We start from the raw sequence: 27106 nt of genomic DNA on the forward strand, positions 1-27106 counted from the left end.
AAAAACTACTCGGGTCTCAATAATAATAAATAATAAATTTCGCGATTCTTGTCAATCTCCTTTTAATTATAAGCACGAAATTAAACGCAGCAATAACGATGAAATATTCATTTTAAATGCCAGCTATATATAATGAACAATGAGTCACGAATTTTACACACAACTTTTCAGTCAAGGAAGAGACTTTTTAAAAACAAGTTGATGTTGATGTTTAAATTTTGGGCATCCTTTCTTCCTCTGGCCTCGCTTGTTTGAAACAAGAAAACTTTTAAAATAAGTATTTCGAGTATTCCATGGGGTTTTAATTAGATAATGCAGTTCATGATCACTCATAACAGAATCGCCAGCATAATAGCGTGGCCTAACTAAATATACGCGTCATTTAACATATGTTGAAAGTGAAAAAGAATTATGTGAAAAGAAACAATTAAACTGGCTCCTTTTTTCACAGCTCGTGCAGATGGCGGCCGTAACATCCTTTGTTGTAATTGTTTTAAAACTGAATAACCTTATTGATCCTTTTCTATTTCATTTTGTTTTATTTTATTTGTTTTTTTTCTCGGTTGCTATAATACATGGTTCAAGTGTCAATCATTGTAAAGCGCTAATGAATTACTGGGAAACAGCGTTTTAAAAAACTGCACCGTCATTTTTCAGTTTTGAAACTTTAATACAGAACTTTATATGGTTACCACTGTTTGACCAACGTTAACAAATAAAACAATGTATTTATTATTACTGTTTACTATTATTTTCATATTTACCATACCAACTCACAGCTAGCCAATCACAAGCCGTGTCTACTATCCAAGTATTCTGCAACATGGCTGTGATATCATAGTCACTTGGACGAATTTAGGCACAGCAAATACCTTATCTTCCCTATTTGCTAGCAAATGTTTTTAAGCAAGCAACCGTGGTCCTGCTGGTATACATCGATCAATAATGATCTACTTACCATAGAAAAATATATAAGAATATATATATAAGAAGAATATAAAAAAGGGAAGACTGATTCAACGTAGAATATAGAGGACAGCTTTTAAAAGTTCATTTCACGTTGTACCGGTCTCTGCTTTTACACTTCGGTGGTATATCAGGTTCATTTAGTCCGGCTAGCCATGGGTATTTTGAATCCGGCAACTGATACCCGGAAAAATACGAACCATGGCGCGACCAGCTCAAACTGATAAGTCACCGAAGCGTACAAAAAGTACTATTAGGTCAGTATAAAGTGCCTTTCCATCGCGGCAATTAAAGTATTCGCGAAATCGCGAAATTAATTGCTGCAGCTGTAATTACTCACTAAAGGCAGCCTATTCCGTAGGTTGTGCAAGAAAGACTGTTACATGTATATTCTGTGACATGAAACCTGTTCATATTTCGGTTCGACTGTTTTTTAGCGAATTTCGAAGATGTTATTTACATTTCTTCCATTTCTTCTCATAGATATATATATTTTTAATCTAGAAATCGTTTTTGGTGGGGAATGGTATTTTTCCTTCCTTATAGAAATGTCCCATTCACGGAACATCATATTCTCGCCTATATAATGTTTCGTCCAGAAACTTTTAAGTGCACACTATCAATCGTCCCATCCACCTGACCAGTGTTTACTTTTGGGCCGCCATCAGGTCTCAGTGGGGAGGCTCCCTTTGACGGTTAAAAGTAAAAGCCGTTTGGGACGGTTGACAGTTAAATTTTAGGTCATTTGACGGTTGACGGTTAATGCTTTCGGAATGACGGGAGCTTTTCACACCTGGAATAAACGTTGGGGGCGTTTTTAAACTTAACAACGCGGACCCGATAATACGAGTAATACAAGGGCCATATTACATCACACGTTATACAAGTTGCGGTAGACTGCAAAACATTCGTTTCTCGGATACCGCAAACCACAGCTTGTAAGCCCTTTCGCTTATAAGCCCCTCCCGTTCTAGGCCCATCTACCTGTAAACAAACTATTGATTGCGATTTTAAACCCCCGGATAAACGCCCCCTAGTTTAAAATGAAATGAATTCGATTTGTAGTGACGTTTCAAAGCTAAATTTAAAACAAGTTTTTAATTAAGCGGGTTTTTTTTTATTCCGCCTATAAGACCCCCCTCCCCCCCCCCCCCACTGTGCCATATTTAGGCCTCTCCGTTTATAAGCCCATCCAAAGCCCCTTACGAAGTTGTATAAGCCCAAGGCAGTTTACGGCAGTCTTCACCCGATCTCCCGAGTACTAAAATCTCTTTCTAGCGGAGCTCCGGCGGAGAACCATACTCATAGGTACCCATGAATTGCTTTTCTCATGGTCATCATGGCTAGCGGTATTGCTCGTGGGCGCTTACTCAAGACGATGACGACGGTGACAAAATCGCGCAAAATGGCGGCCATACTCCGGCTTATTGGTTGACCGAGACATGCAGCCTTGGTTTACAGTGTATAACTTTGATATTAGACATCCATGTTATGAGCAATTGATACCTGTTTAATCAAGGTATCCGCTGGCCAGTGTCACGTGACCATATCGCAGGGTCAAGTTTAGAGCTCATCGAAGTCACTTGTTTTTTTTCTTAAGTTGACTGCTGCCCAGGTACTGGTTTTTCCATTGCATTGCAGGCTCAAGTACTTATTGTAATCAGAGCCAAGTTAATGCTAACCCTGGGTTAAAAGTTAATGGAAGTATAAATTTTTCTTGTATAAAAATGTTTATCACTGCTTATGTTTAGTGTAGTTTGAAATAAATATTCAAACTCAAAACAGAAGGCCAAACAATATAAACTGAAAACCTCACAGCAAAGTTACAAAACTCAAATGAAAATTCTTGCCTCTCCTGGGTTAGCTTAATCTGGCTTTGAACAACCTGGCCCAGGCTTTTAGACTTGGCCAAATCTAAATATTAGCATTTTCTACTTTGTGTGCTTTACATTCTTTTAACAGTGTATAATACAATCAAAAATAATTATTATTGCCGTTAATATTGTGGGTTTAAACATTTGTGCAAGCCCACACAGAAATGATTTGCAATATCAACTATGAAATGGAAAAGGAATAAACAAATGGGGTTGTTGCACAGCAATTAAGAGGAAATCAGCTTTTGCTCTCTCCTTGTTTGACATTCGAAAAAGGCTTCTGGCATCACAAAAATGTAAATGTAGTTTACGAAGATCAGAGAAGATGCTGACAGCATTTAGGTTTAGTATTTTCATTTATTACTAACAATACATGTCATTTCAGGGTTTAAATACTCCCAAATATGTAAATTTTACATCTGCTGTTATTTATATAATCAATTTATCATTTCATCAATCATTCCCTATAAGTGCTATGTACTACTGCCTACTTCTCAGTGAATTGGTTTAAATAACAACTAAAGCTCTGTACAACAAGACAAAATTTCTGTCTGCAACGGAGACAAACAGTATCTGTGCAATAGTTAAGTATTCATTAATTGCAATTAACCACTTGCATTTTATGGTCTTTCTTCTAATAGGTTCACACAACAGCAGCCTACTGGTACTCTAGAGGATTCTCAACTTTGAGAGGTGACGAATGGCACCTAATACATCATCGGTATTGGGAACTTTTGATCCTGAATTAGAAAATTCAGAATCCTTTGTGAGGAGTCATGGAGTTTTGTTTCAGTCTGAAATCTTGCAAGTTTTGGTTTCTGAAGTTTAAATAAGGTTCTTGACCTCTCAGCAAGTCTCGGATCTTATTATTCGTCACCCTTCTTTGGCCACTGTACATTATTGTTTCTCCAGCTAATTAATTAGCATATGTTAAATGCTCATTGGTACAAATTTTATTATCTCTATGAGTAATGTGAAATAAAGTCAAAAAACCAGCCTTAAATCAAAGGAAATCTCAAATTGTTTTGTCCTTGCATGTACCTGAACCTAAAAATCATCTGTTAAAATATTTATCATTCTCTCTAAAATGTATCTCTGAAAATATTAAACTGCCACAGGAATGGACATGCAATGTACAAGCAAGCAGAATTTTCTATTGTTACCAATGTTTTTAAATTACTGTATTACATAACTTGTCCTTCTTTCTCTCTAGATTTCCCCTACACTGCAATACAGTCCACCTCAATTTCTTTGAAGAATGCACTTACATGTTTGTAAAATGTAAGCAAACAACAGATGTGTATATGATCACTGAACCATCTGTCGCAGTGACATGCATATGGCAATCCCCTTCTCTTTGTAAACTTTATTATGCGTAATTATACGGCATACATTACCCAAAGGCAAGTCAAAGAAATAGAAATGGCTTGAAGAGTGGGTACTGGGGAAGGAAAGCAGAAAGTTGAGAGAGGATCTGGGGAGTAATTCAATGTTTAATTTTATCCGCAGTGTTGTTATTGATCTTCTCCAAAACGTTCCAGCCCATCCAAGCATTTGATTTCTTTTGGTCTCTTGAGGGAGATCATACCTTAGAACCATAATGACCTAAAAAAGCTATCTAAGAGCCTTGTACCATGGAGGATATTTTTTGAAAGTGCAATATCAATCTTTTGTAGTCTAACATGTAAGATATTTTCAATAATCACACAGTTGTTTCTCTGTAAATTCCTTCATCAACAAAGCTAACTTCACCACATTGTCTTCCCACGTTTGACTGGTGATTTAATTTAGACAGCTGTCTCGATCTCCACACTCGAATGGTGTGATCATCGCTAGCACTAACCAACATCTCTTCATTGACAGGGTTAAATGCCACGCAATTTACTACATCACTGTGTCCCTTTAGAGTGGCCAGCTTGGCTCCAAAGTGTCTGTCCCAAACATGGGTGCAATGATCCTCAGCTCCACTAGTCAGAGATAATAAATAGAATTATTACCAATATGACATAGCAAAAGCAATTAAATAAATAAATAATGGAAAATCACTTGCCACAAATGACCTGCTTCTTTAGAAAACAAAACGATAGGTAAGTTTCACTTCAAATCTTTATAGGATTGTAAGATGCATGGATGAGTAGTTAAGGTACCAGACTTAGCAGACTTAAAATCCTGAGATCGCAGATTCAAGTGTCATTCAGACCACTTAGCTGGTGGCATTCTCAGTAGTCCACAGTTCTACATGTACATGTATCTTTGAGAGGTCCTGTAGGACATGACTGTAAGCTTAAGGTTTCTGTTTCCAAGGAATTGTACCAAGCATACGCCTTTTCTACATTGAACATTGAGACACAAACGTTTTTTTTTTATTTGTCACACCAATTCATTTTCTTTCACATGTAGAATTTTCTGCACAGCATATATAGGATAACTACTGCTTGTCTGAACTTACCTTGCAACCAGATTGTCCGCAACATTCAGAAAAATAAAGAAACAGCCATCATTAGGAGTGTATGCCTTATGGCCGACATGAACACCAACAAGTTTGTATGTGGTCAAACTGTACACTTGCAATGATATATCTTTGGAGATTTCAGGAGGAAGCTGGCAGTAGCCAATTTGACCATCTTGCTTCTCCCACTGGCGACAATTCACATAGAGATACTCGTGGTCAGGCGATAAGCTCATTCCAATTATGTGTGCGTTGGTTTCAATGCAGTGGTCTGGTTTGGAAGAGAAGGACTGGTATTCACTTGAACACATTTCAGTATCTTCCTCCTGTCCATTGTGGGAGGAGTTTTTCCTTGCACCTTTGTGATTTTTGCTGGTGCCATTTGTGTGTCTTAACCACTTGAAAACTATTTGATGAGGGACATAAGTCATTGTGCCATGAGTAAAAATTAGACAAATCTGATCGTCTTGTTCACGAATAGCAGAGGCATAGGTGCGTTGTAAACCGCCACTTGGTCTTGCGACAAGAACAGTCCGTACTGAGCTAGAATTACGGTTAACAACACGTGTTAGGTTTGTCTGATTTTCTGGCAATTCATCAACACAATTTGCCCAAAGTTCTGAGACTGATGACCCATCATTTTCAGATTCCAGAAATTCAAATGTTCCTGATATGTAACACCTCTCAGTCAACCATGCTCCAAACACATCATAGGGTTCATTGTTAATCCCATGAACCAATCCAATGACAGACGATCCCTGAAGCTCACATATAAAAATTTCACCTGGTAAAAATATACACAAAAGAAAAAATAAATTATGATAATAATGGTAATAGAAAATAAATCATGCATAGAAAATAATTAAACAAACAAATAACCAAACAAACTACAAGTAAAACAAAACAAAATAATTACAAATAAGCTTCAATATTTATTCTAATCCATTCGCTCACCTCTAAAGCTGAACTGTCGCAACTTGTTTACCCCTGATACGAGAAGCAAAGTGTCGCTTCCATTGAACTCACAGAACTGAACGTACTCCCAATTATACTCTTGGAAATTGATCTTCTGGGCAATACCAACACGATTACAGTTACTCACACGCCACAGAATCACACTGCAATCTTTGGAGCTTGAGGCGAAAAGTTGGCCATCATGAGAAAACGCAACATGAAGGACTTCATCGGTGTGTTCCTCAAGTACTTGACTTTCCACAAAAGGAGTCTTAGAGTGAATTCTTTGAAACTCTGCCAACCAAGAAGTGGATGAATTGGGAAGCTTAACCTTATTCATGCCAGGATTTAAAGTTCCTTGAAGTAAGAATTTCCACAGCATTTCATCTTTGGACAGGCGATGCCAGTTTCGGCAGACTTCACCGGCAAGTAACACTTCCTTCGGGGAAAGAAAGCAAAAGATATGCAAAAGAAGGTTATCTGGGAGTTCAGTCCAAACAGATTTCGCCGATGATTCGTCCAACAGCTCTAACAAAGTTCCTGGACCTCCGGTACCTTTTTGAGTTTCGTCTGCAATGAGAGACATTGTTTTTAAAAGGCTGCTTTACTGTAATGACGCTAGTTAATTTTCTGCCCGGAAAAAATGCTAGTCTTCCGCGCCGCCATCTTTCTGCATGAACTTAGAAGCCGCGCAAAAAAGTCTAAACATAACCTCACCCACCCCGGCCCTCAAGTTAAAGTTTGCAGACTGGACTAATGCATCCTCGTCCCCAGGATCTTCTCCCGAGGAGCCGTTGAGGGGAGAAGACCCTGGGGAGAGCTTTCAGGTATGCGTTTTAGATAGCGGCCATTCTTGGAAGGAACGGCGATGACTTCGCAAAGACTGAAATAGAAAGCTTTCGCGATACGGCTGGTTGAAGTCACTCTTCACGGCCTTTTACCCTTTAAAACACAGTACTACTCTTCAAGAGTAGCCGAAGCCTATGAGAATGATGCAAATATCGGTGAAGACGTTAGATTCACAGACAAAAGTCTTCACGGTGCCCGACGAGGTAACTACCCAGGAAGCGAAGTTTTATCGAATTTTTGATAAATTACATACAACCTTTCAGTTTTATGAACATTTTATGGCCTTCCTTTTACATTTTATTTACTTAGTGATTCATTTGACTTCAAAATTCACTGTAAAGCACAGCTTGAACTCTTTTTAGACTCTTTTATCGAGGTAATTTTTCACAACGACATCTTCGCGGCCATCGAGCAGTTCTTCTGTTATGTCGGTTTGAAATGTGTCTTGTTTTTGGCAGTGTACCGTAAAGGAATTCAAGGAGCATATTTCACCTGATGTGGTAAGTGTTAAAGTATAAGATGATATGATTACTCTATGAACTAGCTAGCTTGAACATACAAATGTAGCCCTATAAAGCTACATATATACACGTACTTTACAAACAAAACTGAAAGCAGAAAAAATCATGGCGGGTTTAATTCACGTTTCGTATAGGCGTAGCATGGAAAGGAAAATCTTTTTTAGCTCATGTGCTTGCTGTCGAGTGCAGAAACTTCTGCTGCGAAGTTTGGCTGACTGTTAATTATTCTCTTCGCCCAACTATGTCGGCTATGATTTATTTTCTTGCAATTAAACTTGGTATATCAAATGAATTAAGGAAGTTCTTTAAAATGCACGGTTGTGCAACACAGCATCGAGTGGTAAAAGCTGTCCTTGCAGCTGCCTGGAGGTTGACATGCAAACAGGATAAGTATTTGGGTCATTCTGTCTTTGTGTTGCTCAGATGCTGTGAAGGCTAAAATACAAATTAAAGTGATTATGTTTTCACAGGCAGAACTTTATATTTACTTCCGAACACAGGCCAAGGCCTTCGAAGGCCCTTGTTTTTCGATTATATAGAGACCGGTGTTGTCTCTTGTTGTCTTTTAGCTTTACTGATCTTTACACTTCTTGTGCGAATCCACCTCTATCCCTCTCATGTGATGTTGAATTCTGAATATCACATTCCCGTATCAACCACTGATGTCCCATCTCCCACCCTTGTCATCAACTGGTCAAATGCATCAACATGTTGAATGCCTGGGGTATGTCTTAGGAGGAGAGGGGGGGTGGGATTGATGTCTCTACATTTAGAAATTGGATCAGCCTTTAATTAAAGATGCTGTGTCTACTTTTGTGAGTCCTTGCACGTGTGTTTAGCATCACACAAGATAAGGTTTACATGGTACGCATGCGTAAGGGTTGACACACTGACATAATTAACTGAGTTACCAAGTACATGAATAAAATAAAAGCTACATTTTCCTACTGTGACCAAATCAAGTTTAATGAACTTTTACTAGAACCAGGAACACCAGAATAGCAACACATCGCTAACCAGTAACTGTTAATTATTTAATAGTATATTTTTATTTTAGTTATTTATTTTGTTCTCTTGTTTAGCATTTTGTGAGGTGCATTTGAAAATGTACATGTGTGTCAAATTTGCGCCATATAAATTCTTACTAAATATTACACATCAGACATGTATAGTTTATTATTTGGTTGAAACATGAATGGTATACATTCCATCTAGAGGATTATTTTTAAGGCTACTTGTTTTGCAGTCTGGCATACTGGGTAAGAAGTAAATACGTTGTACAAGGTGCTGTTTTGATTTGCTAATTTATCGCTTAACTACATGTTGTTTGTTGTTTATAATTTTATTGTTACAATGTACTTGTGATTAATGTGGATGCCCTACCAATTTTTTTCAGTATCACATTTCCATCAATTAATGACCACTTTAGAAATGAGAAGGTGCCTTCATAGTACATGGAGCAAGATTTCTAAATTAAACAATCCTCATTTGTCCGAAATTTTTCATTGTTTTTTGAGCTCACATGTACACTGTACAGATCTAAAGAACATTTTTACTTGACATCAGATGGTGCTTGTTGACAATAAAATTTCTTTCTTTTTCAATATAACAGTTATTCTAGAAATTATCGGTGAATGGCTTGCACTGTGTTCCCTGATTATCATTTAAGAGTCTTCCTAATGTGGTAATGGACTTGTAAAACCCCAAAATGCCCTGCATCACAGCAGGGATTTACTTAACCCTTAGGATTCACTTTTTACTATTTAAATTACCTTCTTCAGAACATACCTCCTGATAAACAAAGACTTATATTTAAAGGCAAGGTCCTTCAAGATGATAAGAAGCTCTCAGAGTATGGTAAGTCTCAAAAGTTATACTTTCCACAGATCAAGATGTACAAGTTACAATTATTATATTTGATGACAACTTAAACGGTCCTAGTCAGCCACACCTTTGTTTTTGTTTACATGCGATAGTTTTGCTGTTGTATTTTTTGAAACAAAGGAAATCATCGTAAAACTACTAAAGATAATTAAACATGCTTTCAGGATCACAACTTGCACCATGCAATATCAATAATTTTGATGGCATCCAAAATGGCGGAGACTGACTAGGGTCCTTTAATTGAGCAAATAGTCTATTTTGCAGCTGTATCTTTAATAGTAGCTACTCAATCCAATCAAAGGTCTCTGCTGCATTACATTTCTACTTTTCATTATTTCAAGATCAACCCTTTACCTTGCTCTCATGGAGAGGCTTGGCTGCATTTGACTAACTTACTGTAAAATGGTGTGTTTAATACTGTAGTTATGAAAAATTGGTAATAGAATTAGTCTAAAAATCAAGAAATTTGCTGAATTATCTAGATACATGTCTACCAAATCTTGGAAAATCTGAAATGCTATTTAAAGTTATTGATGTTAATAACTTCATGTTAATCATCGTTTGATCATATCAAAATAAGTAGACAAATTTATCATGCAGGAGCCGACGGCTGTGTGATCCACCTTGTTGAAAGAAAACCGACTGTTCCTGGTTCTCAAGGTTTGTGTGACATTGCATACAACAAACTGTAATTTTTCAGGATTAAATTACCATAGTTCCTTCAAACCATCCCATTCAGATCCTGTCCAGCCATACATATAATATGTATTGCCATCTGATCAAAAACAGCTGTGTTTTTACATGTATAATAAAGACATCTACATGTTGTAAACAGTTTTGTTACCAAATATAGCACATGTACATGTACACTGTACCGTTACAGTAGAGGAGTAGTCATATGAATGACAAAATTCTCAATTCTGTTTGGTTCTTCATTCACCTGGTTGATATAAATTATCATTGGAATAAAATAGTAAGAGTAACTGTCACTAATAATCAAATCATCAGATGGTGCCAATGGTTCTTCCAGCACTTCCACCAGTTCATCTACTCCAGGAGGTCCTTCTTTTGGTCTGGGTCCTAACATCGTCATGGGAGCATTTTCTATGCCAGTTGATGTTGTTGGTGCTACTCAGGTAATCTTGTCTAAATGTTTAGGTTGGCTATTATTCACATTTACAAGTACATGTACCTGTACAGAACATGTATTTAATACAAATTGTATGTTTCAGTGATTTAATGTATAATATTAACTTGCTCTTTACATGCATCATGTTTTACAGTTTTAATATTACACATACAGGGTATGCATTATGGTGTAGGGTTCAATGCATGCATGTAGCCGACACATATAATTTGTACTACATGTATACTTAATAGTCATTTTTTTGATTATATTACAACTGTAACAGGATAGTTTTGCATTTTGCGGAGGTTTAAAATAACATTCTTGAATTTTGCTCTTCAGCAAATAGTCCAGAGTCTGGTTAATCAACTTGGAGTGGATTCAGCCCAAGCTAATATCAGTACAACATCATCTGTAAGTATATCCCTCACAATGAATAAATGGCTCACTGTTTGCCCTTATATGTTCCAGATACATGGCATGCAATTTTCGTCTCCAATTACTTACACTTACACTGTACATGTTTCTGTAGCTTTAGTTTACAGTGTACATGTAGGTTCTCTTGCATACCCATGGCAGTAATGGCTCCCTCCTAAATAAAAGCTGTCCTTGAATGTTTGCTTGATGATCAGTTCAAGTTTGCCATGACTGCTGATTTGGTGGCCAGCTTGACAGATACATTGATTGTTGTTATCTCATGTATGTTTTAACCATGTACACATGATAGTATGTAATAATGATTTATTTTGCAGGATGATGGATCGTCTGTCAATGTTCATATTAACCTTCAAGCAACAACTCAGGTACAGTGTGTACATGTACATGTACTTGTACAAGATAAAATCATTTACAGTCAGTCCTGCCTCTATGTGCTGACATAGTATACAATTTTCTGAACAGAAGTTAGTCACTGAGCAGTTACATAAAGATCTGTCATGTTAATGCTTGATTCCTAAATACAGTTGTAAATGTAAATAATACTTATAACTTTTTAAAGTTCTTCTAAGTATACAAATATTTAGCCCCCACCCCCTCAAAAAAATATTATTAATAATAAGTTCAGTGCTTAGATATGCCAAAAAATTGTAGTAGTGTGTGTATTTCTTTTACATTCAATCAGGTCCTTGTACCAAAGCTAGATGTACTCAGTCAGGGCTCCAAGCTCAAGTTTTTCAGTAATCGCCTTTTGGTGACCTCCCTTGAAAAAATGGTCTTCACTAAGACAAATTTTGTTGGCAAAATATAAGTTTTACTAAGTTTTTCAAAAGACACTCTGTGTCACATTACATGAATTTAATACCATTGACCATGATAAGCCTACACCCACATTGTACCTTGAATTCTTTGGAAGGTTTTTTAGATGCTGTTTGTTCTCTCTTGATTAATAATTCATTTTTTGGCCTGGTAATTAGGAATTTTGTCTCGAGTGTACTTAATGTTCATGCATTTGTTTCTGTTCATCAGCCTGGAAATGATGTGTCCCAGCGGATTAACAGGGCCAGACACTTCATGACAGCTGCATCTTCCTGTCTAAACCGGACTGAGGTAATTCACCCGTTATGAAAGTTCTATGCATATATTATAGAATGGTATTACAGTTGAACCTCGATTATCCGTACCTCAATTATCTGGATTTCTCGATTATCTGGACTTTTTCTCTAGTCCCAATTTTGTCATGAATATTTATTAGTCACGATCAAGATCCATAGCAATATTCTTTTTAAAACTATAGCATTGAAAAGTGCTTTCAAAAGTGAGTTTGTTTTGCTTTTAAAGAGCAAAAGCAGAGCTTGGGCACATCATAACTAGTGGAGAACACTCGAATGAGTTCTGATTGGCTCATAGTTGAGTGGTTCAAGATGTACAGTAGACCATATTGTTTTCCAAAGGATTTGTAAAAGTGCTGTGTCACGTGTTGCTATATTTAAACAGTTCTTCATTAATATTCATATTTTTGATTATCCAGACCCTCGATTATCCGGACTATTTCATTCAGTCCCAGCGAGTCCGGATAATCGAGGTTCGACTGTACAGTGTAATTTGTAATATATACTGGATGCAAAATGAATGTAAACATTTTTGTTTTAATGTTTTGTTGGGAGTCCCAATTTTGGAAATGTATATTTATGTGCTTTTTGGATGACAACTGAAAAGTAATGTCCTGTTAGTAACTGATACAAAAGCAACATTGAAGTTACTAACAAGATAATTGTAGAATAATTAGCGTAATATTCCCACTCATATTCCATAGCTATCCTCAAAAAAAAAAAAAAAAGATAAAACATAAAATGGAACTAAACTTAAATATCAACTTAATATTTTATATTTGCTCTACATGCACATTGTATGTAATAATTATTAAGTTCAGAAAATATTTCTTGGGCTGGATTTTGTTCTGCAAGCAAGAGCTCTTTAAGTTGAATCATCTGAAATCAAATCCATTTACTTTACCTTCAACACTTTGTGCCTTCACACATAATTTTAAGTCTTTTTGAACACCTGTCTAGGTACAAAACAATGTAAGTTGTACTTCAGTATGTTTATTATTGATTAAAAAAATGCTGTGCCAATATTTCAGGGTGAGGGTGTGCTTCCTATGGACACATCAGAAACGCCAAGTACCGGTACTGAAAACACCAATCAAACTCAAGGAACCTCCACAGAAGCTGCAAGCCAAACTTCATCCCTTGCTAGGTACAGTACATGTAGTGTGTAATTGTTGAATTTAAGATGTGTTGACTTGTTATGGAAGGCCTTTATCTTAAAACTGTATAACATATAGGATGCAGCAGGGCTGTCAATAAGGGCCTTAACCTGTAACACCTGCTATGGCTGAGTATGTTTGATGGGCCCTTAATTTAACAGGTGAACTTACCTACAGTTGATACAGTTCACTCAAAAGGTAACAAGTTTGTTACAGGTATGAAGATCAAGGCTACATGTGACATAAAACTTAATGACAGCCCTGATGTACATGTAGTGTATGGATTCTCCCTAATCACCAGACTCAATTTTTAAACCTCGAAGAAAGTAGTATGCTGCAGATTTACAATGTTTATCTACAACCTTCTTTATTCAATTACATGTAAAATGATATGAATGAAGACAATTCAGACAGAGAGTGTACATTGTGAATCAGGCTTTGTTCCACACAAGGAGAAATAAAAACAACTTAATAATCATTTTTCAAAATAACAAGTCCATCTGTATGTGTGCTTGTTCATGTACATGTACATCTACATGTTCCAATGTGTGCAAATGGGCTAGCAGTGCGTGTACAGATTAGATGTACAGTGCTTTTGTACTGGTGTACAGCTGTAGGCCAAGAATGCATTGCAGATTTGTGATGGTAGCCAGTTGAAACCTTTGATATACAGCCATGAGATGTCATAGAATTGGGTGAACTGGTTTCAGTTGTTTCTCCCCCAAGAGTTATTTTTACAAGTACATTTACAATTGATGTATTCATTAGCTTTAGACAAACAGTGGAAATTGTACATGTACATTGTGTTCGCCACCATGTGATACGATTTCTGTTTATACTTTTTTGACTATTTCCTGACAGCCCGGCAGCCCTGGCACAGATATTGAGAGAAGCAAGAGACTCAATGACATCCATGCAAACAGTACTGGAGAGATATGCTTCTCTTCTGGACACTAACAGGCCTGAGGTACTGCAAGTTGTAACAAGTCTTTTGTAATTTGAATTTATTTGTTGTGTTATTCATGCAAATATCTAGAAGATTTCACTTATTTGTAGACTGAATCACATGGATTAGTAGCTTTTCAAGTCTACGCCATGTACATGTACCGTAAATGATCTAATAAAGGCCGGGGGCGTTTATTAAATTTCAAGGGTCCAAGGGGGGGCGTTTAAAAGATAAGAGGCATTTAAAAGAGGGAGGCGTTTATTTTAATAACTGTAACATGGTAACCTAAATACTGTATGATAATAATCTAAATGACAGAGCTTTAGCAGACTATCAAGTCTGTCTGCTGATAAGTCTAAACCGTCTACAAATCCATAACAGTATATGGTACATACAAAGTGGCGGAAAAGGGTACTGGTAGTTCTTATAGCTCAATGTCAACATCCGAGTCCTCGTCGACCACCATGGTGGGGGGCGTTTATTAGATAGGGGGCGTTTGTTAGAGAGGGGCGTTTAATACAAACTTGTCAGCTTAGGGGGGCGTTAATAAGATAGGAGGCGTTCATTAGAGAGAGGGCGTTTATTAGATCATTTACAGTACTGTAGCTCAAGGCATTGCATTGCTATTTTCAGAGATGGCCACTGGGAACTTAGACTGCTTAAGGCGCATTTAACATACTTATTCATATGGGCACACATGTATATATTAAATTATGAAACATACCGCACAAATCAAATGAATGTTATGATGTTTAAACATCACTGCCCATGGTAGGGAAGAGGGCTTGAAACTAAGGACACCCTTGCATGTACATGTCGGCAACCCACCACCTGGGTCACAGTGGTGTCTGATTAAAGTGTTAACTACCTAGTACCTGTGTTCAAGCACTGCACGTACCATACAATCTGTGCTTTGGTTACAGAGCCAGGATGCCAAATGTACACTTGGCCAAGTATCGCTAACTCTCTTTATGGTATGTGTTTTCTTTAGGACTTGGGTCCATCTGAAGACACCTTACCTGACCGAGTAGCTGAATCATTTCACAATCTTAGCCATGCTTACCATGCCCTGTCAGATTTGACATTCAATTTCCGTGGTCCAGAGCCAAGGCGACCAAGTGTTCTGACATCTCTGTCTCCACACATGCCATCAGTACCCATGCTGTCCAGCTTTGTGGGTGCACCTCAAATGATACGCACACAACAGCCACAGGTATTATTTAGATTGAGAGAATTAATTTTTTAACTGTTAAAAATTAGTACAGTATTTTCCTCGAGTTCCTTTAGTTGCCTCCTTTAACAGATTGTTTTCTCTGTCATCACTAGTATCACTGTAGAAATGGCAATAGTCTCCACAGCCATTCTGTTATAATTGACATGTATATGTCGAAGTTATTGCAACAAAACTGTTGCACTCCATGTACATGCACTTGTGTTCATTCTGACTGTATCTAAATTTGCGAACTACATGTAGTAGCAGACAAGAAATTGCTTTGAGATAAAAACACACAGGTTAAGATTTGCAAAACATGTTTTGGATGGCCACCATCCATCTTCAGTTGCAAATACAAATGAACCGCTAGTCAGTGTGATATAAAAGTGAACTTACAAAGAATATATGAATACTAAAGAACAACATGAATATGAAACACTAGAAAATACAATGGTCAGAAAACAATGTGTATTGTAACACGGAAAATTAAAATGAAAGTGTTAAATTAACATGATTTACTTGCTTGTTTAATGTGTAAGGCCTTCTTGATTTTCAGTTTAAAAGACATGGAGGTGGTGTCAAGGATTGAGAAGCAATTTTCTGAGCACAAAGCTTTGCATGTTTCTTACTCATTGATGTATCTGTATTTGTAGCAAACCCCTGCCAGTTCTGCAGCACCACAGGCCAGCCAGCCAACCCAGCCAACCTTGCCAACTCCAGCTACTCCACAGTTGCCACTGGGAACTAACCAGAACTTAAGAATTCATGTGAATCCTCAAGGTGGAATCTCATTTACTACCATAATATCAAATGTATCTCAAGGTGGAACTGCTGCTGCATCATCAGTCAATTCACAGTCAACACCATCTACTACATCCACTAGTGGAACAAGGATGAGTGCCAGTGCAGACAATGGTGCCGCACGAGAGACTTTTTCAAGCTCCTTTGGGGAGCAACGTTCCTCAGTTGGTACTAACACAAATGGCAGCAGCACCAGTACATCGACGCAGACTTCACAGCCTGGCGTACGGACTCGCATCATAGTAGATGATTTTATTGCATTAATTTCAAATGTTCCAGCTTCCATGGCTGCAGCTGCCGCAGCAGCCCAGGGTCAGATACCACCAGCAATGACCGGGGCTCAGAATCCGGGCTCACAAGGACAAGGTGCAGCAACAGCCACAGCCACAGCAACCACTACAAGTCAGCCACAGCCACAATCACAAACCCAGTCAGTGCCGACACCTGCAGCACAGAGTGCCACCCCAGGGCAGGAGCAAGCAAGACCTCAGGGATTACCAGCAGGACTGTCCATGAATCTTCTCTCTGGCATGCCTGCAGCAAATTCAAATCACCCAGACCCATCTTTGCCTTGCCAGTCATTTCATTTTGGGCCACAGGGTCAGCGTGCTCAGTCACAGCAGACCAGCCAGCAGTCGACGCAATCCACTACCAGTACTACCAATACTACTAGTACTCAGGCTGAGACTCCAGTTACTAGCACACCTCAGAGTCAAGCTCCATCTCGGGAGGGAAGTGAACAGACTTCCAACCCTGTTAACCCACCACCTGCACGGGAGAGGCCAAGACCACCACGAGACGAGAGGACAAGAGGTATAGTAAAGAAATTAATAGGGTCTCAATTTTGACTTTCCTGTTGTTTTGGTCTTTATACATATACACATACATAATCTTCTTTGTGCCTACATGTAAGTGGCACATAAGGCTGTCACCATTGTGGTCCAAAGCTGTCTGTCACCTGCCCATCGTTGGATCTGGCTGTTTTGGTCCTTACTGAGGGTTTATTAGTACGGATGTGCAGGTTTCTTACCAAGTCAGTTGACGAAAATTAATGCATTATAGCCGGATCATGCAAGTCTTCTTTTATACAGTTTTTGATAGCCTTTCTTGACAAAAGGAGAACTTCAACACCCACATTAAGAAAAAAGGTTCTCATTTTGTGCCACCTTGTTGCAATAAACAAGAACTTGTTATAGGATGGAACTGCTGCACGTATAACGTACTTTAAACAGTGCTGTATTCATTAATGGAAACTACTGTACCTGTAGATCACCTTTACCCACATAAATTCTTTAGATTTTGGATTCGAAAATCCATGGTATGATTTTTTAACCAACCTGCTAGCCAGATAGTTATTTGATTGTTTGGTTTCCTTGTATTTGCAGCTCGTGAGCGCACAATATCTCCAGCTGATTTACAGGGGATATTGGGAATGATGGCATATGATCAACGCACTGGCGGCGCTCGAGGGCTTTCATCATATTTCCCCAGAGGCTTTAATCCAAGAGGAAGTAGACAGGTACCGTATTGAACAGCGCATGTTCACTTGTGCTTATACAATGATCGCTGTGTTTGCAGGACTGGAGGAGTAACGGGGATACTGGTAGTGAAATAATCAAGAAAGTTGTAGTAACAAAATGAGCAAAGTATGTCCACCATGTTGAACAAGTTCAGTTCATCACAGACAATTTTAGATTACTTCACTGCAACTTGTTACAGAGTTCATTTGGAAATTGGGTACTGGGTTACACAAACAGTTATGGTGCAAAATAAACAGGAAAATTGTGCAGACTTTCCCTACAAGCCTCTATTACAACTTACAAAATGGAAGTTTCAAGCGTGAAGTTTGTGCTGATACCCTCATGAATTGAAAGGAGATCATGTATGTTACTTGGAGAACTGTTTACCTCAAATCGTGAGATGCATCATGTACTGTATGACAAATGGGAGATTTGTGAGAATTGGCTAGGAACAGTAGGAATAATGAACAGTCATCTTTACCCTTAAAGGAAGAAATTGGGAGCTGCAACATATTTGAGCAGTACTCCAACCTGCATGTCATTGTTTGTTAAAGCTGGCTTCTGTGAACCACTGTGTAGTATTTATACTGTGTATTAACCGAAACAATCAAATGTCTACATGTTGATGCATGAATTTTGTGTTTTACAGTCAAGTGGACCAATGAGTGGATCGGAAACAAGACGATCAATGATGGATTTCTTAGATACAATAATGTCAGACATTCACAGCCACAGTGAAGGAGGTCAGTACAGTCATATAATTACAGTGGGCAACCATGAAACAGTGGTATAATGGTTAATGTGCAGATCTCTACATTGATCGAGACAGGTGGAGTCATTGGCTGGGGTCTGTTGGGTTTTTTTGGGCAAACATTTACTAACACTGCCACAGTATCTTTTTCTGCCAGGATTTTTAATAGAAACTGTCAGGGCAAACCTGGCAAAAGCTGCAGTAGACTAGCGTTACATTCCAGGGGAGTAGCATTACTCCTAGCTGCTTCATGTTAGGGAACCTGTAGTGTTACACTTTCAGTGTACCTGTATATCTCACCTCATTCATCATGACTCTACTGCTCTAACTCAAGAGAGGAATCAATGGAACATTTAATGTGCTGTTCAGCTAGCGCTTTTGTCAGAGGAGTACATCAGTGTACACTTGATACTTTCAAACAATGTGTATATGACTTTGTGTCCTGAATCGCCAATCTGGGGTTATTTTAAGCTGCACTTATGCCATTTATCTTTAGTTACATGTATGTAGTCATTTAACAAATGTTTGTTTTGTCGTTTGCTTCAAATTAACAGGTCAGACACAGACAATTAACTCTCTGATCCAAACCATGCGAGCAAGTGGGCTGGATATACAAGATGAAGAAGGTTTGTTCTCCACTTTTTGTTACTCTGTGTATGGTCCCTGTTTAATACATCCTTAGGTCTAGATGGTTGTCTTTCTAAGTACATCTCTTAAGAGCCCCAAATGATACATGTAGTAATGTATCCAGTTCTGCTTGTGCTAATATGCAGTTTGATTTGGCTTTAAAACTGACAACAACTGAGCAATGACTTTGTTATCTGTTCAAACAAACCAAGGCAGACCCTTTCTGTTTGTTTTTCCGTTTTAGTTCATGTGATTTTATTCCAATTGCGAATTTTGCCTTCTGATTTAGCCGTGTATTCATGCGTTTGCAAGAGCATAAAGCAAGCCTATAAACATTGAAGAATTTCTCACTTGAATCGGAAGATAAAGCGGAACTTCAAAGCGTATTGGGATGATCAGATAAGACAGTTCCCTCAGACCATTGTTATAGTAGTTACACCTTTTTACTGCTCATTGTGATGCTGTGTCGTTTTATTTGTTAAGGATTAATTGCAGCCCTATACCAGCGCCTGAGTGCTGTGCTGACAATGGAGGATGTTATGGGTGTGGTTGTAGGTACGCTATACCAGAGTACCATAGTTAGGAAAGTTAGGTCCCCCTTCCGCCTTCCCCTCCTCCTTCCGAGGTTAGAGTAACTCCCCTACCTTGAGCATATCAATAGAATAAACTGCTCATTGGGAGGGAAGGGGAGCACTGAGCTAGAACTCCAGAAATTATTAGAACTTCAAAAATTATTAGGCTTAATTTTTCCGTTAAGTAGCTACAGTGCACAGTGGACAGGTCAGAGCAGTAAGAGTTCCTTTGTTCACCGTAATGGCACTGTTGCTATAACTGGCACTGTTGTTATTCGTATAATTGAACCTTGTTTCTATTGTTTATTTAGGTTCAGAGGAACCATTTGAACGAATGCAGCCAGCTTTAATGCTGTATGTAAACGAGGACCTTTTGCGTGGAAAAGAAGCCACACACCAGAACATCAGTGTAAGATTCTACACTTTTCTAGCCTTGAGTATGCAGTCCATTCTTAATTATTGTATTATTGTATTAAGGGCTTCGCAATGATAGCTGAAGTTACTAGGGATAGCGGTGCCTGCAGTTTATTTTCCTGTCAAAATGTGTTTCACTATTATTGTATAGCAAGCGTCCTTTTCCCCTCGCTTCTTAACCATTGAACTGAACTGACATTGCCGACTTATCACCTGTGACATGTACATGTATTCAACAAGGACTGGTTTTGTTCGTTCTTCTACGCTCTCTAACTTAAACAATGCCATGTAATTCCCTTTACTTGTTTCAATTCCATTCTGATGAGTTGATTATTTCCATGTTCTCATTACACGATTCTTTGACAATGTATTTACATTATGGAGAAATGAGGGTTTGATCACATGTGGGAGTAGGATTGGAATATTCGCTCTTGACAACGTGGAACTTAACTACACTAGTATCAGTTGGTGATCGTTGTTCTTTACTGATTTACTGTTGCTTGCCCTCCTTGTAAATCCATGCAGGAAGCAGCAAAGGAATTGACTAAAGAGATTGTGGCTGGTGTTGCCGATTCCCTGGTAAGTGATTGAGCTAATATGTCCACTGCCAGCAAGCTATCAGTGGATCAAACACCACACTTAAACCCCAATCCTGAAGACTGTAGGATAACAACTGAAAACGGAAGCAATCCATGTATTGCTGTGGTAATTATTTAATCGTTCTTGCCAGTCAAAAATTACCTGTAACATATTATTAATTTTTTTTCCGATCTTTAGAGAGTTGCTCCCACAAAAGATGACATTGATATTGTTGAATCAGCACAAAGTTTCCTGGAGCATTACATTGGAAATGCCATAAGCTTGGTTTTACATTCAGGTAAGCAGATTACCACCATGCATAAAATGGGGTAGCGTCACTCTGTAATATAGCTACAGACTGGTTTGGTACATTGAACTTAATACGCGCTCACTACGCGGACCACAGAAGGAGTTTGTGTAAAAAGGACTGCCTATAGCGGTTTAATGTACAGCGTATGCAATAGACTGTTCACAGTCCCCTATTTTTCCGTGAGATCGTAGATGTCGATCGTTGAGTTCGATGGGCCGCCATCTTGGTCTCTTGATGCGAGCGAAACTGGGGAGAGTACAAAATGCCACCACCCCTACCCACGGGCATTTTGTACTCTCCCCAGTTTCGCTCGCATCAAGAGACCAAGATGGCGGCCCGTCGAGCTCAACGATCGACATCTACGATCTCACGGAAAAATAGGGGACTGTGAACAGTCTACTTATGCAACAACCATCTGTATACAAAAACCAAAAATACTGTCTCTGATTACAAGTTGTCATTCGAAGCAGTTAGGGGGCTGTATTACCAGAGAGCCCCAGGAGCTACAATGTAGCAGATCGCCTCCCGTGCTTCTTCATTATTTCATGCATGGCTGGAAAAGATGGTGATGCCAATCCCGCTGGATCTTAACATTTTTCTTTGAGGTTTCTTTATAACTACTTAAACCGCAGAACACCTGAAGAGTGGGTAGATATCTATCCCTTTGTTTCTTTTACTCGTACTTCTGGTAACTGTAGCGTTTAGTTCATATCTTAGTGATCGCTCGTTCACTTTGAATTCATTTCGCTCAAACAGAAACTGCTCCACTTACACCACTTGTTGATTTTGTTCGTACCGTTGCTCTACAGTGTAGTGTCATTGGAATGTTGTGCTAATAGCAGTCACTGCTGGAAGTGTGAAGTTTGTTAATTGCAATCGTTTCTACTGTTAACAGAAGACGAACCGAGGTTTGCAGAGTACTTTCAAGGCCACATGAAAGACATAGCGGCAGAATTCTTTACACTGCTGGTGTTCAGCTACAGGGATGGAATGGATGGAGTGGAGCAAGTTATCAGGAATAGATTGGTAAGCTGGAATTAATAGAATAAATAGCAATATTTAGAGAGGTCCTAGCTTGTTTTCATGCGGGTCCCCTATCAAGGACGACATGGAATTTGGAATTGTTTGTTTTTCTGGAGTACCCATAGAGAAGCCTTCGGAGCAGGGACGAAAATCAACAACAAACTTAATCCACATATAGGACCAGTCCGGAATTAAACTCGAGCCACGCTTGTGGAAGGCGAGCGCCCTCACCGCTACGCTATCCCTGTTCTCCTGAGATTAATCCCTGCTTGGCCACTGTGGGATGTAAAAGGCCGATGTGAAAAACTACAGATTACTAGGTTAAACGCGAGAAGTGTGAGAAATATACGATCGTTTGATTGAAAAGCTGATGAATGCGTGAAAACACCCCTTTCTCGCCCTTTCATTATCAAAAACCGGCAAAATATTTTCATGTACCAGTACTTGAATGCTTTGACAAGTAACGCAAGGTGTATTATTTCACTATTTTGATCTCACCAAATTCTCAGAGCCAACATTGAAACAAATGTGCGGCAATAAGTAGGAGATTTTAGAACTCAAATGGTCAACGATTTCCGTTATGGTGAACTTGCAGCCACAGTCAAGCTTAACAGCGGACATGAATGAACAGTCACGAGAAGTGTTCGTCCAGCTGCTACTCAGGAACATTCGACAGATGTACTACAGCAGAGCTTACTGCGAACCACGACTACAGCGCTTTATGATACGCGCTCAGCCGCCCCAGCCGCCTTCACAACCTGAACCTCCTTCACGGCCTCAAGCCTCTTCAGAGCCACAAGCTCCTTCGAGACCCATGGCTGAGGAAATCCCTGCAGTCGATGAGAAGGTGGATGGGGTAAGGAAACTGTTTTGTGCTTTGAACGTCTTGAGGCAGCTTAGGCGTCAGGTTAACGTCTTATATTCACCCTCTGCCTGATTAAGTTTACCAGACGTCCCCTGACTGTTCAAACACGCTAACAGTTGCATTGATACATCAGGCCGTAGACGACGAAATGGACAGTCATGGCTCTGATGACTCGGAGACGTTTACTACTCCCCCCGGATCCATTACAGCAGGCACTGATTCAGACAGGCTGCAGACAGAGTGTCCGGATGGGGAGGAGGCTATGGAGGATGAAGACAGGGATGAAGAGTGGAAGTCCATCATGCCCGAGGTATGTAGTTTTGGCGATTTAGTTTCATTCATAGAGTGATCTTAGATCGTATCGTTACTTCGTGCACAAGTCTCGATTGATGTCGGTATGTTTACAGGGAGGGAACATTTTTGTCTTCTTTGTAGGAATGGATCCCTGTTATCACAACAGATATTGTACGGCAGAGGAGAGTGCCACCCCAGGCACCTTTCAGTGATGCTTATATCAATGGACTACCACCCAAGAGGCGTAAGGTATGCGTTGTGATATTCAAGTAATCGTAGCCTTAAGCTCACATGCTCACATGTGTAAACCGAATCCCTTGTGAGTTTCTGGTAACACAAGTTGAAAATTCCTTATCTTTCTCGGAAAATTCTTTCGACCTTGTCTTAGTAAACATTCAAAATAATTCCTAGGCTTATTTTCGCCGTTTAAACTCATTTAACCTCATGTCATCTTGCATGGGAGGGCTACTTTATGTAAGTACTGACCAGTTGATCACTTGTTTAGATCGTAGATCAGCGAGGCATTACCCCAAGTGAAGACAGCATTGGTGACGCACTGAAGCATGCCGCTGCCGCCACCGGAGCCACGCCTCTCACCAGTCTGGAAGGTTAGCTTACTAAAAAAAACATCAACAACCACAGCTTAACAGATAGATTCCATGTTGCCGTGCGTCTGTTCGGTAATTAGAAAGCTTAAGCAATGACGACCGACCCTGAGGACTATGCCTAGTAAGAAATAAATTTATATTTTACCTGCATGCAAATTTTGCAATTGTTTAGATCTGTTCAGTGCGACTATTCGTCTCAGAACTTGCTCAAGCTAAATGTGTAACGCCAGCGTTCAATTCTAAATGACTATACGAAAAATTAGTCACCGTCGTTCGCGTTCTTCAAAATACGCAGAGGTTAATAGACATTTAACGTTGTTGCTGCATGTGCAGAGGACGGCAAAGTAATGTACAAAGACTTACAACACACGTGCGTAGCCATTGTTTTACTCATTAACCCTTTTGTTTGGTGGCGTTGTTGTTGCCGTTGCCGTCGGGGTTTGCCTTAGCTCACTATTGATCACAGATGACGTCAAAATGTGGTTAGAACAAAAAAGTGGTACCCGATCAATAGGTCTTGAAACATTTTCCAATCAATGGAATACACTCTAGGTCTCCTTTCCATTGTGGGATTCATTATTGTCTGTCTTTCCCTTGCTTTGGATTTTCTTTGTAGTTTAAAGCGTTTGTTTGCTTTGTCACTATCTGCAGCAGTTAATTAATGAATATAGAACAGGTTCCTGATATAGAATTGATCCTTTTTATCTCATCCCTTTGCAGATCTTTCCAAAGCCGCCAAGGGAAATCGTAAACTCCACGGAGCGTACCGCCGAGAGATTAAGAAAGAAGTCAAGACAAGACTGGAAAAAGACACCGACTACCGTCCAGATAGATTTCCTCAGACAAGAGACTATTTTGACAAAGACACGCAGAGGAAGTAGACCCGAGAGAACAGCGGGCCAAACTTAGAATTTCTTAAAGGTACTCTGCCGCGGGCGGAATCGGTCATCTTAGTGTTTGACCACCCATCCGCGCGATTCGCCTGGAGCAGAGGAGGTTTTTCGTATTGAAGTTGAAAATCGTTAAATGAAGGTGCTTTTTCAAGCTAACCTGATGGACCTTCGATCTTTGTGAGAGCAAGAGCTGTGTTTCGGTGGACAAGTTCAGAACTTGCACAGATTTATGAGTCAAACGTTTTCAAATTTTCTTTTGCTTTCTTTGTTGGTTTTTTCCTTTTTTTTTTTTCCTTTTTTGTCTTCCTGTTTGACTTGTATAAGCAAACTTCTCATGTCAGTTCTTACTTAACCTTAAACCTGAACTTTTGGTAGGTACAGTATTCAAGATTGAATCTAGAATGGCGAAAATCGAATAAATGAATGGTGCTTGTAATTAGACACCGTGCACATATATCTTTTTAACTAAGCATGAGGTCCGTACTGGGAGAATATTGACCCTCGGTCTTTACGGACCGAGGTCCGTACAAAAGAAGACCGAGGGCTGACTTTCTCCCAGTACGGTCCCGAGCAAACCTGTTAATAAGAAACTTATTACACGACTGGAAATGTTTAGGAAAAAAATGCCACGATCACGGAATCTTTTATGTCAAAGCAAGTTCTTCCAGAAACATAAGCCATAAAACTACCAGAAAATCTTTAAGAATTATTTTATAGGATCATTTGGGGCATTGCACGGTCCAATACTTAGAGAATATTGGACCGGCAATGGGGCAATCTGGTTGGTTGATTTTAGTTATATTTGAACTCTGAACTAACTTAGTCGGGTAATAATCAATCGTAATTCCTCAAAATGTTACGTGGAACTTCCACTCTGGAGCTTGACCCAACCTGTTCAGCAGTGACGGTCGTGGGCAGAAATATTTTCTTCTTAGTCTTTCTGCACAATGCTACTTCCAGTTGCGATTACGAGATTGTTGCCAGTAGACTCTTGAACAGGGATTGTAAGGTCTTTTAACCCCTAATGTATGACCGTTCGAATGGAGCTAACGAAATCGAGAAGTGCTTTCAGGAGGTACTGTTCGTTTCTAGTCTTATTCTGCATAGTTAGTCTTTTAAAGAAGTTTTCTTTTTTGAACCTTGGCATTCTTCGGAGCAAAAGGCAAGTTGTGTTTTATAGCTGTGTTACGAAGGGCGCAAGTGTTCGTGGTAACCAAATTTGTAGCAGTGAAGACTGATGCTGGGGCTGTAGACAAAGAGTTATGGTTAGGCCTGCAGTTACGCACTGTTAATTCGTTATCTCAAAACCTAGGCCTGCGTTACACAGGGAAGTAAGCGTTGTTAATTAATCAGTCAAGACTTGTGAGTTTATTAAGAACTGTGTATCGCTTGCCAGGAGGGTTGAAAGTATATGGTAGAAAAGTTCTACTACAATCGACTACACTAGATAAGAACGGAAACGGCAATTGAAATAAATCACTACCGCAGTCATGTTATGTTTGTTTTTTGTTACCGCTGTACGATGTGAACTCTGTTGGGAGTAGACTGCAAAGCAGCCGTATTTTTTTGCGAACGTGCGCAGTCTTCGAGCTGAAGCTATAGAGTGAGTGTCAAAACGGTTTGTCAAACTGCGGAGAGCGCCCAACGAAACGCGAAAAATGACTGTTTTGTAGTCTAGAGGGACAGTCCATTGTATTATTTAATTGGACGAAGCCTAGGCACCTAAAGCCGTGGTTAAAAGGCGCATGATAGTCCATGATAGTTGATTCTGCCCTTACCATCATCAAGTGTCACATTGTGTGGTCAAACGGGAAAACTATCGTGGACTATCATGAAGAATTTGAACAAGCTCAAAGTGAATGATAATTGAAGATAGTCTATGATAGTGAGACGAGGGTCGTTACTCATCCTCAGCCTTCACGTGTTTAAGCCTCACGCTTGGTGAACGCAAAGTGGTCGAAAACGGAGGCTAAACGCAATTTAATGCTCCGGGCTAGTCGTTAAGGAAAACGGAGCCAAACGCCGCCCGAGTCCAGTTCTCTGATTTTTAGAATGTGAGCACAAACAAATTGCTCACTTAAAACAGCTAACTGCAACTCCAGCCTGCTAGTTTTACTTCCTGCATCAGATTCACATTTTCTTGTTTTTAAATCACTCAACTTCAAACTCGACAATATGTAAAATTAAAATGCTACTTCTAAACCGGCTGTAACTATTTTATGTTTTACAAATAAATTATAACGTCGCTTTCGACTGTGATCAAACTTGAGCAGAGTACAGCCCACCTTTATTAACAGCTTCGATTTAAACCGTCAGTCCCGGTCGAAATATTTATCACTACTTCCGAGACTTCAATGATAGAT

At 39.2% G+C, this 27106-nt stretch overlaps 2 protein-coding genes across 2 annotated transcripts; one reads left to right on the forward strand and one right to left on the reverse strand.

Moving 5' to 3' along the window:
• Window positions 1-3186: 3186 nt before the first annotated feature.
• LOC145471180 (F-box/WD repeat-containing protein 5-like) lies at window positions 3187-7025 on the reverse strand. The gene is made up of 3 exons (XM_081454821.1): window positions 6244-7025; window positions 5290-6073; window positions 3187-4807 (listed from the first exon to the last, which is right to left on the reverse strand). The coding sequence occupies exons 1-3, from the start codon at window positions 6827-6829 to the stop codon at window positions 4543-4545; spliced, it is 1635 nt and encodes a 544-aa protein (XP_081310947.1). The 5' UTR covers window positions 6830-7025; the 3' UTR covers window positions 3187-4542.
• A 77-nt stretch (window positions 7026-7102) lies between these two features.
• Window positions 7103-25184, forward strand: LOC145471179 (large proline-rich protein bag6-A-like). Its single transcript, XM_081454820.1, has 25 exons — window positions 7103-7295; window positions 7551-7592; window positions 9395-9470; window positions 10098-10157; window positions 10506-10633; window positions 10966-11037; window positions 11376-11426; window positions 12088-12168; window positions 13202-13317; window positions 14189-14294; window positions 15265-15486; window positions 16140-17100; window positions 17673-17806; window positions 18457-18550; window positions 19113-19184; window positions 19669-19740; window positions 20069-20166; window positions 20697-20750; window positions 20949-21048; window positions 21956-22086; window positions 22679-22939; window positions 23082-23258; window positions 23384-23491; window positions 23748-23850; window positions 24571-25184. The coding sequence occupies exons 1-25, from the start codon at window positions 7227-7229 to the stop codon at window positions 24729-24731; spliced, it is 3549 nt and encodes a 1182-aa protein (XP_081310946.1). The 5' UTR covers window positions 7103-7226; the 3' UTR covers window positions 24732-25184.
• Window positions 25185-27106: the final 1922 nt, after the last annotated feature.

This window comes from Orbicella franksi, unplaced genomic scaffold, assembly GCF_964199315.1.
Source record: "Orbicella franksi unplaced genomic scaffold, jaOrbFran1.1 SCAFFOLD_32, whole genome shotgun sequence".
Taxonomy (NCBI): Eukaryota; Metazoa; Cnidaria; class Anthozoa; order Scleractinia; family Merulinidae; genus Orbicella; species Orbicella franksi.

Coding starts and splice junctions, on each gene's coding strand:
- LOC145471180 (XM_081454821.1), bottom strand. CDS start 6,829: ATGTCTCTCATTGCAGACGAAACTCAAAAAGGTACCGGAGGTCCAGGA. Junction 6,074..6,243: donor GCGACAGTTCAGCTTTAGAG/GTGAGCGAATGG, acceptor TATTTTTACCAG/GTGAAATTTTTATATGTGAG. Junction 4,808..5,289: donor GCGGACAATCTGGTTGCAAG/GTAAGTTCAGAC, acceptor ATCTCTGACTAG/TGGAGCTGAGGATCATTGCA.
- LOC145471179 (XM_081454820.1), top strand. CDS start 7,227: ATGAGAATGATGCAAATATCGGTGAAGACGTTAGATTCACAGACAAAA. Junction 15,487..16,139: donor TACGCACACAACAGCCACAG/GTATTATTTAGA, acceptor CTGTATTTGTAG/CAAACCCCTGCCAGTTCTGC. Junction 17,807..18,456: donor ATCCAAGAGGAAGTAGACAG/GTACCGTATTGA, acceptor TGTGTTTTACAG/TCAAGTGGACCAATGAGTGG.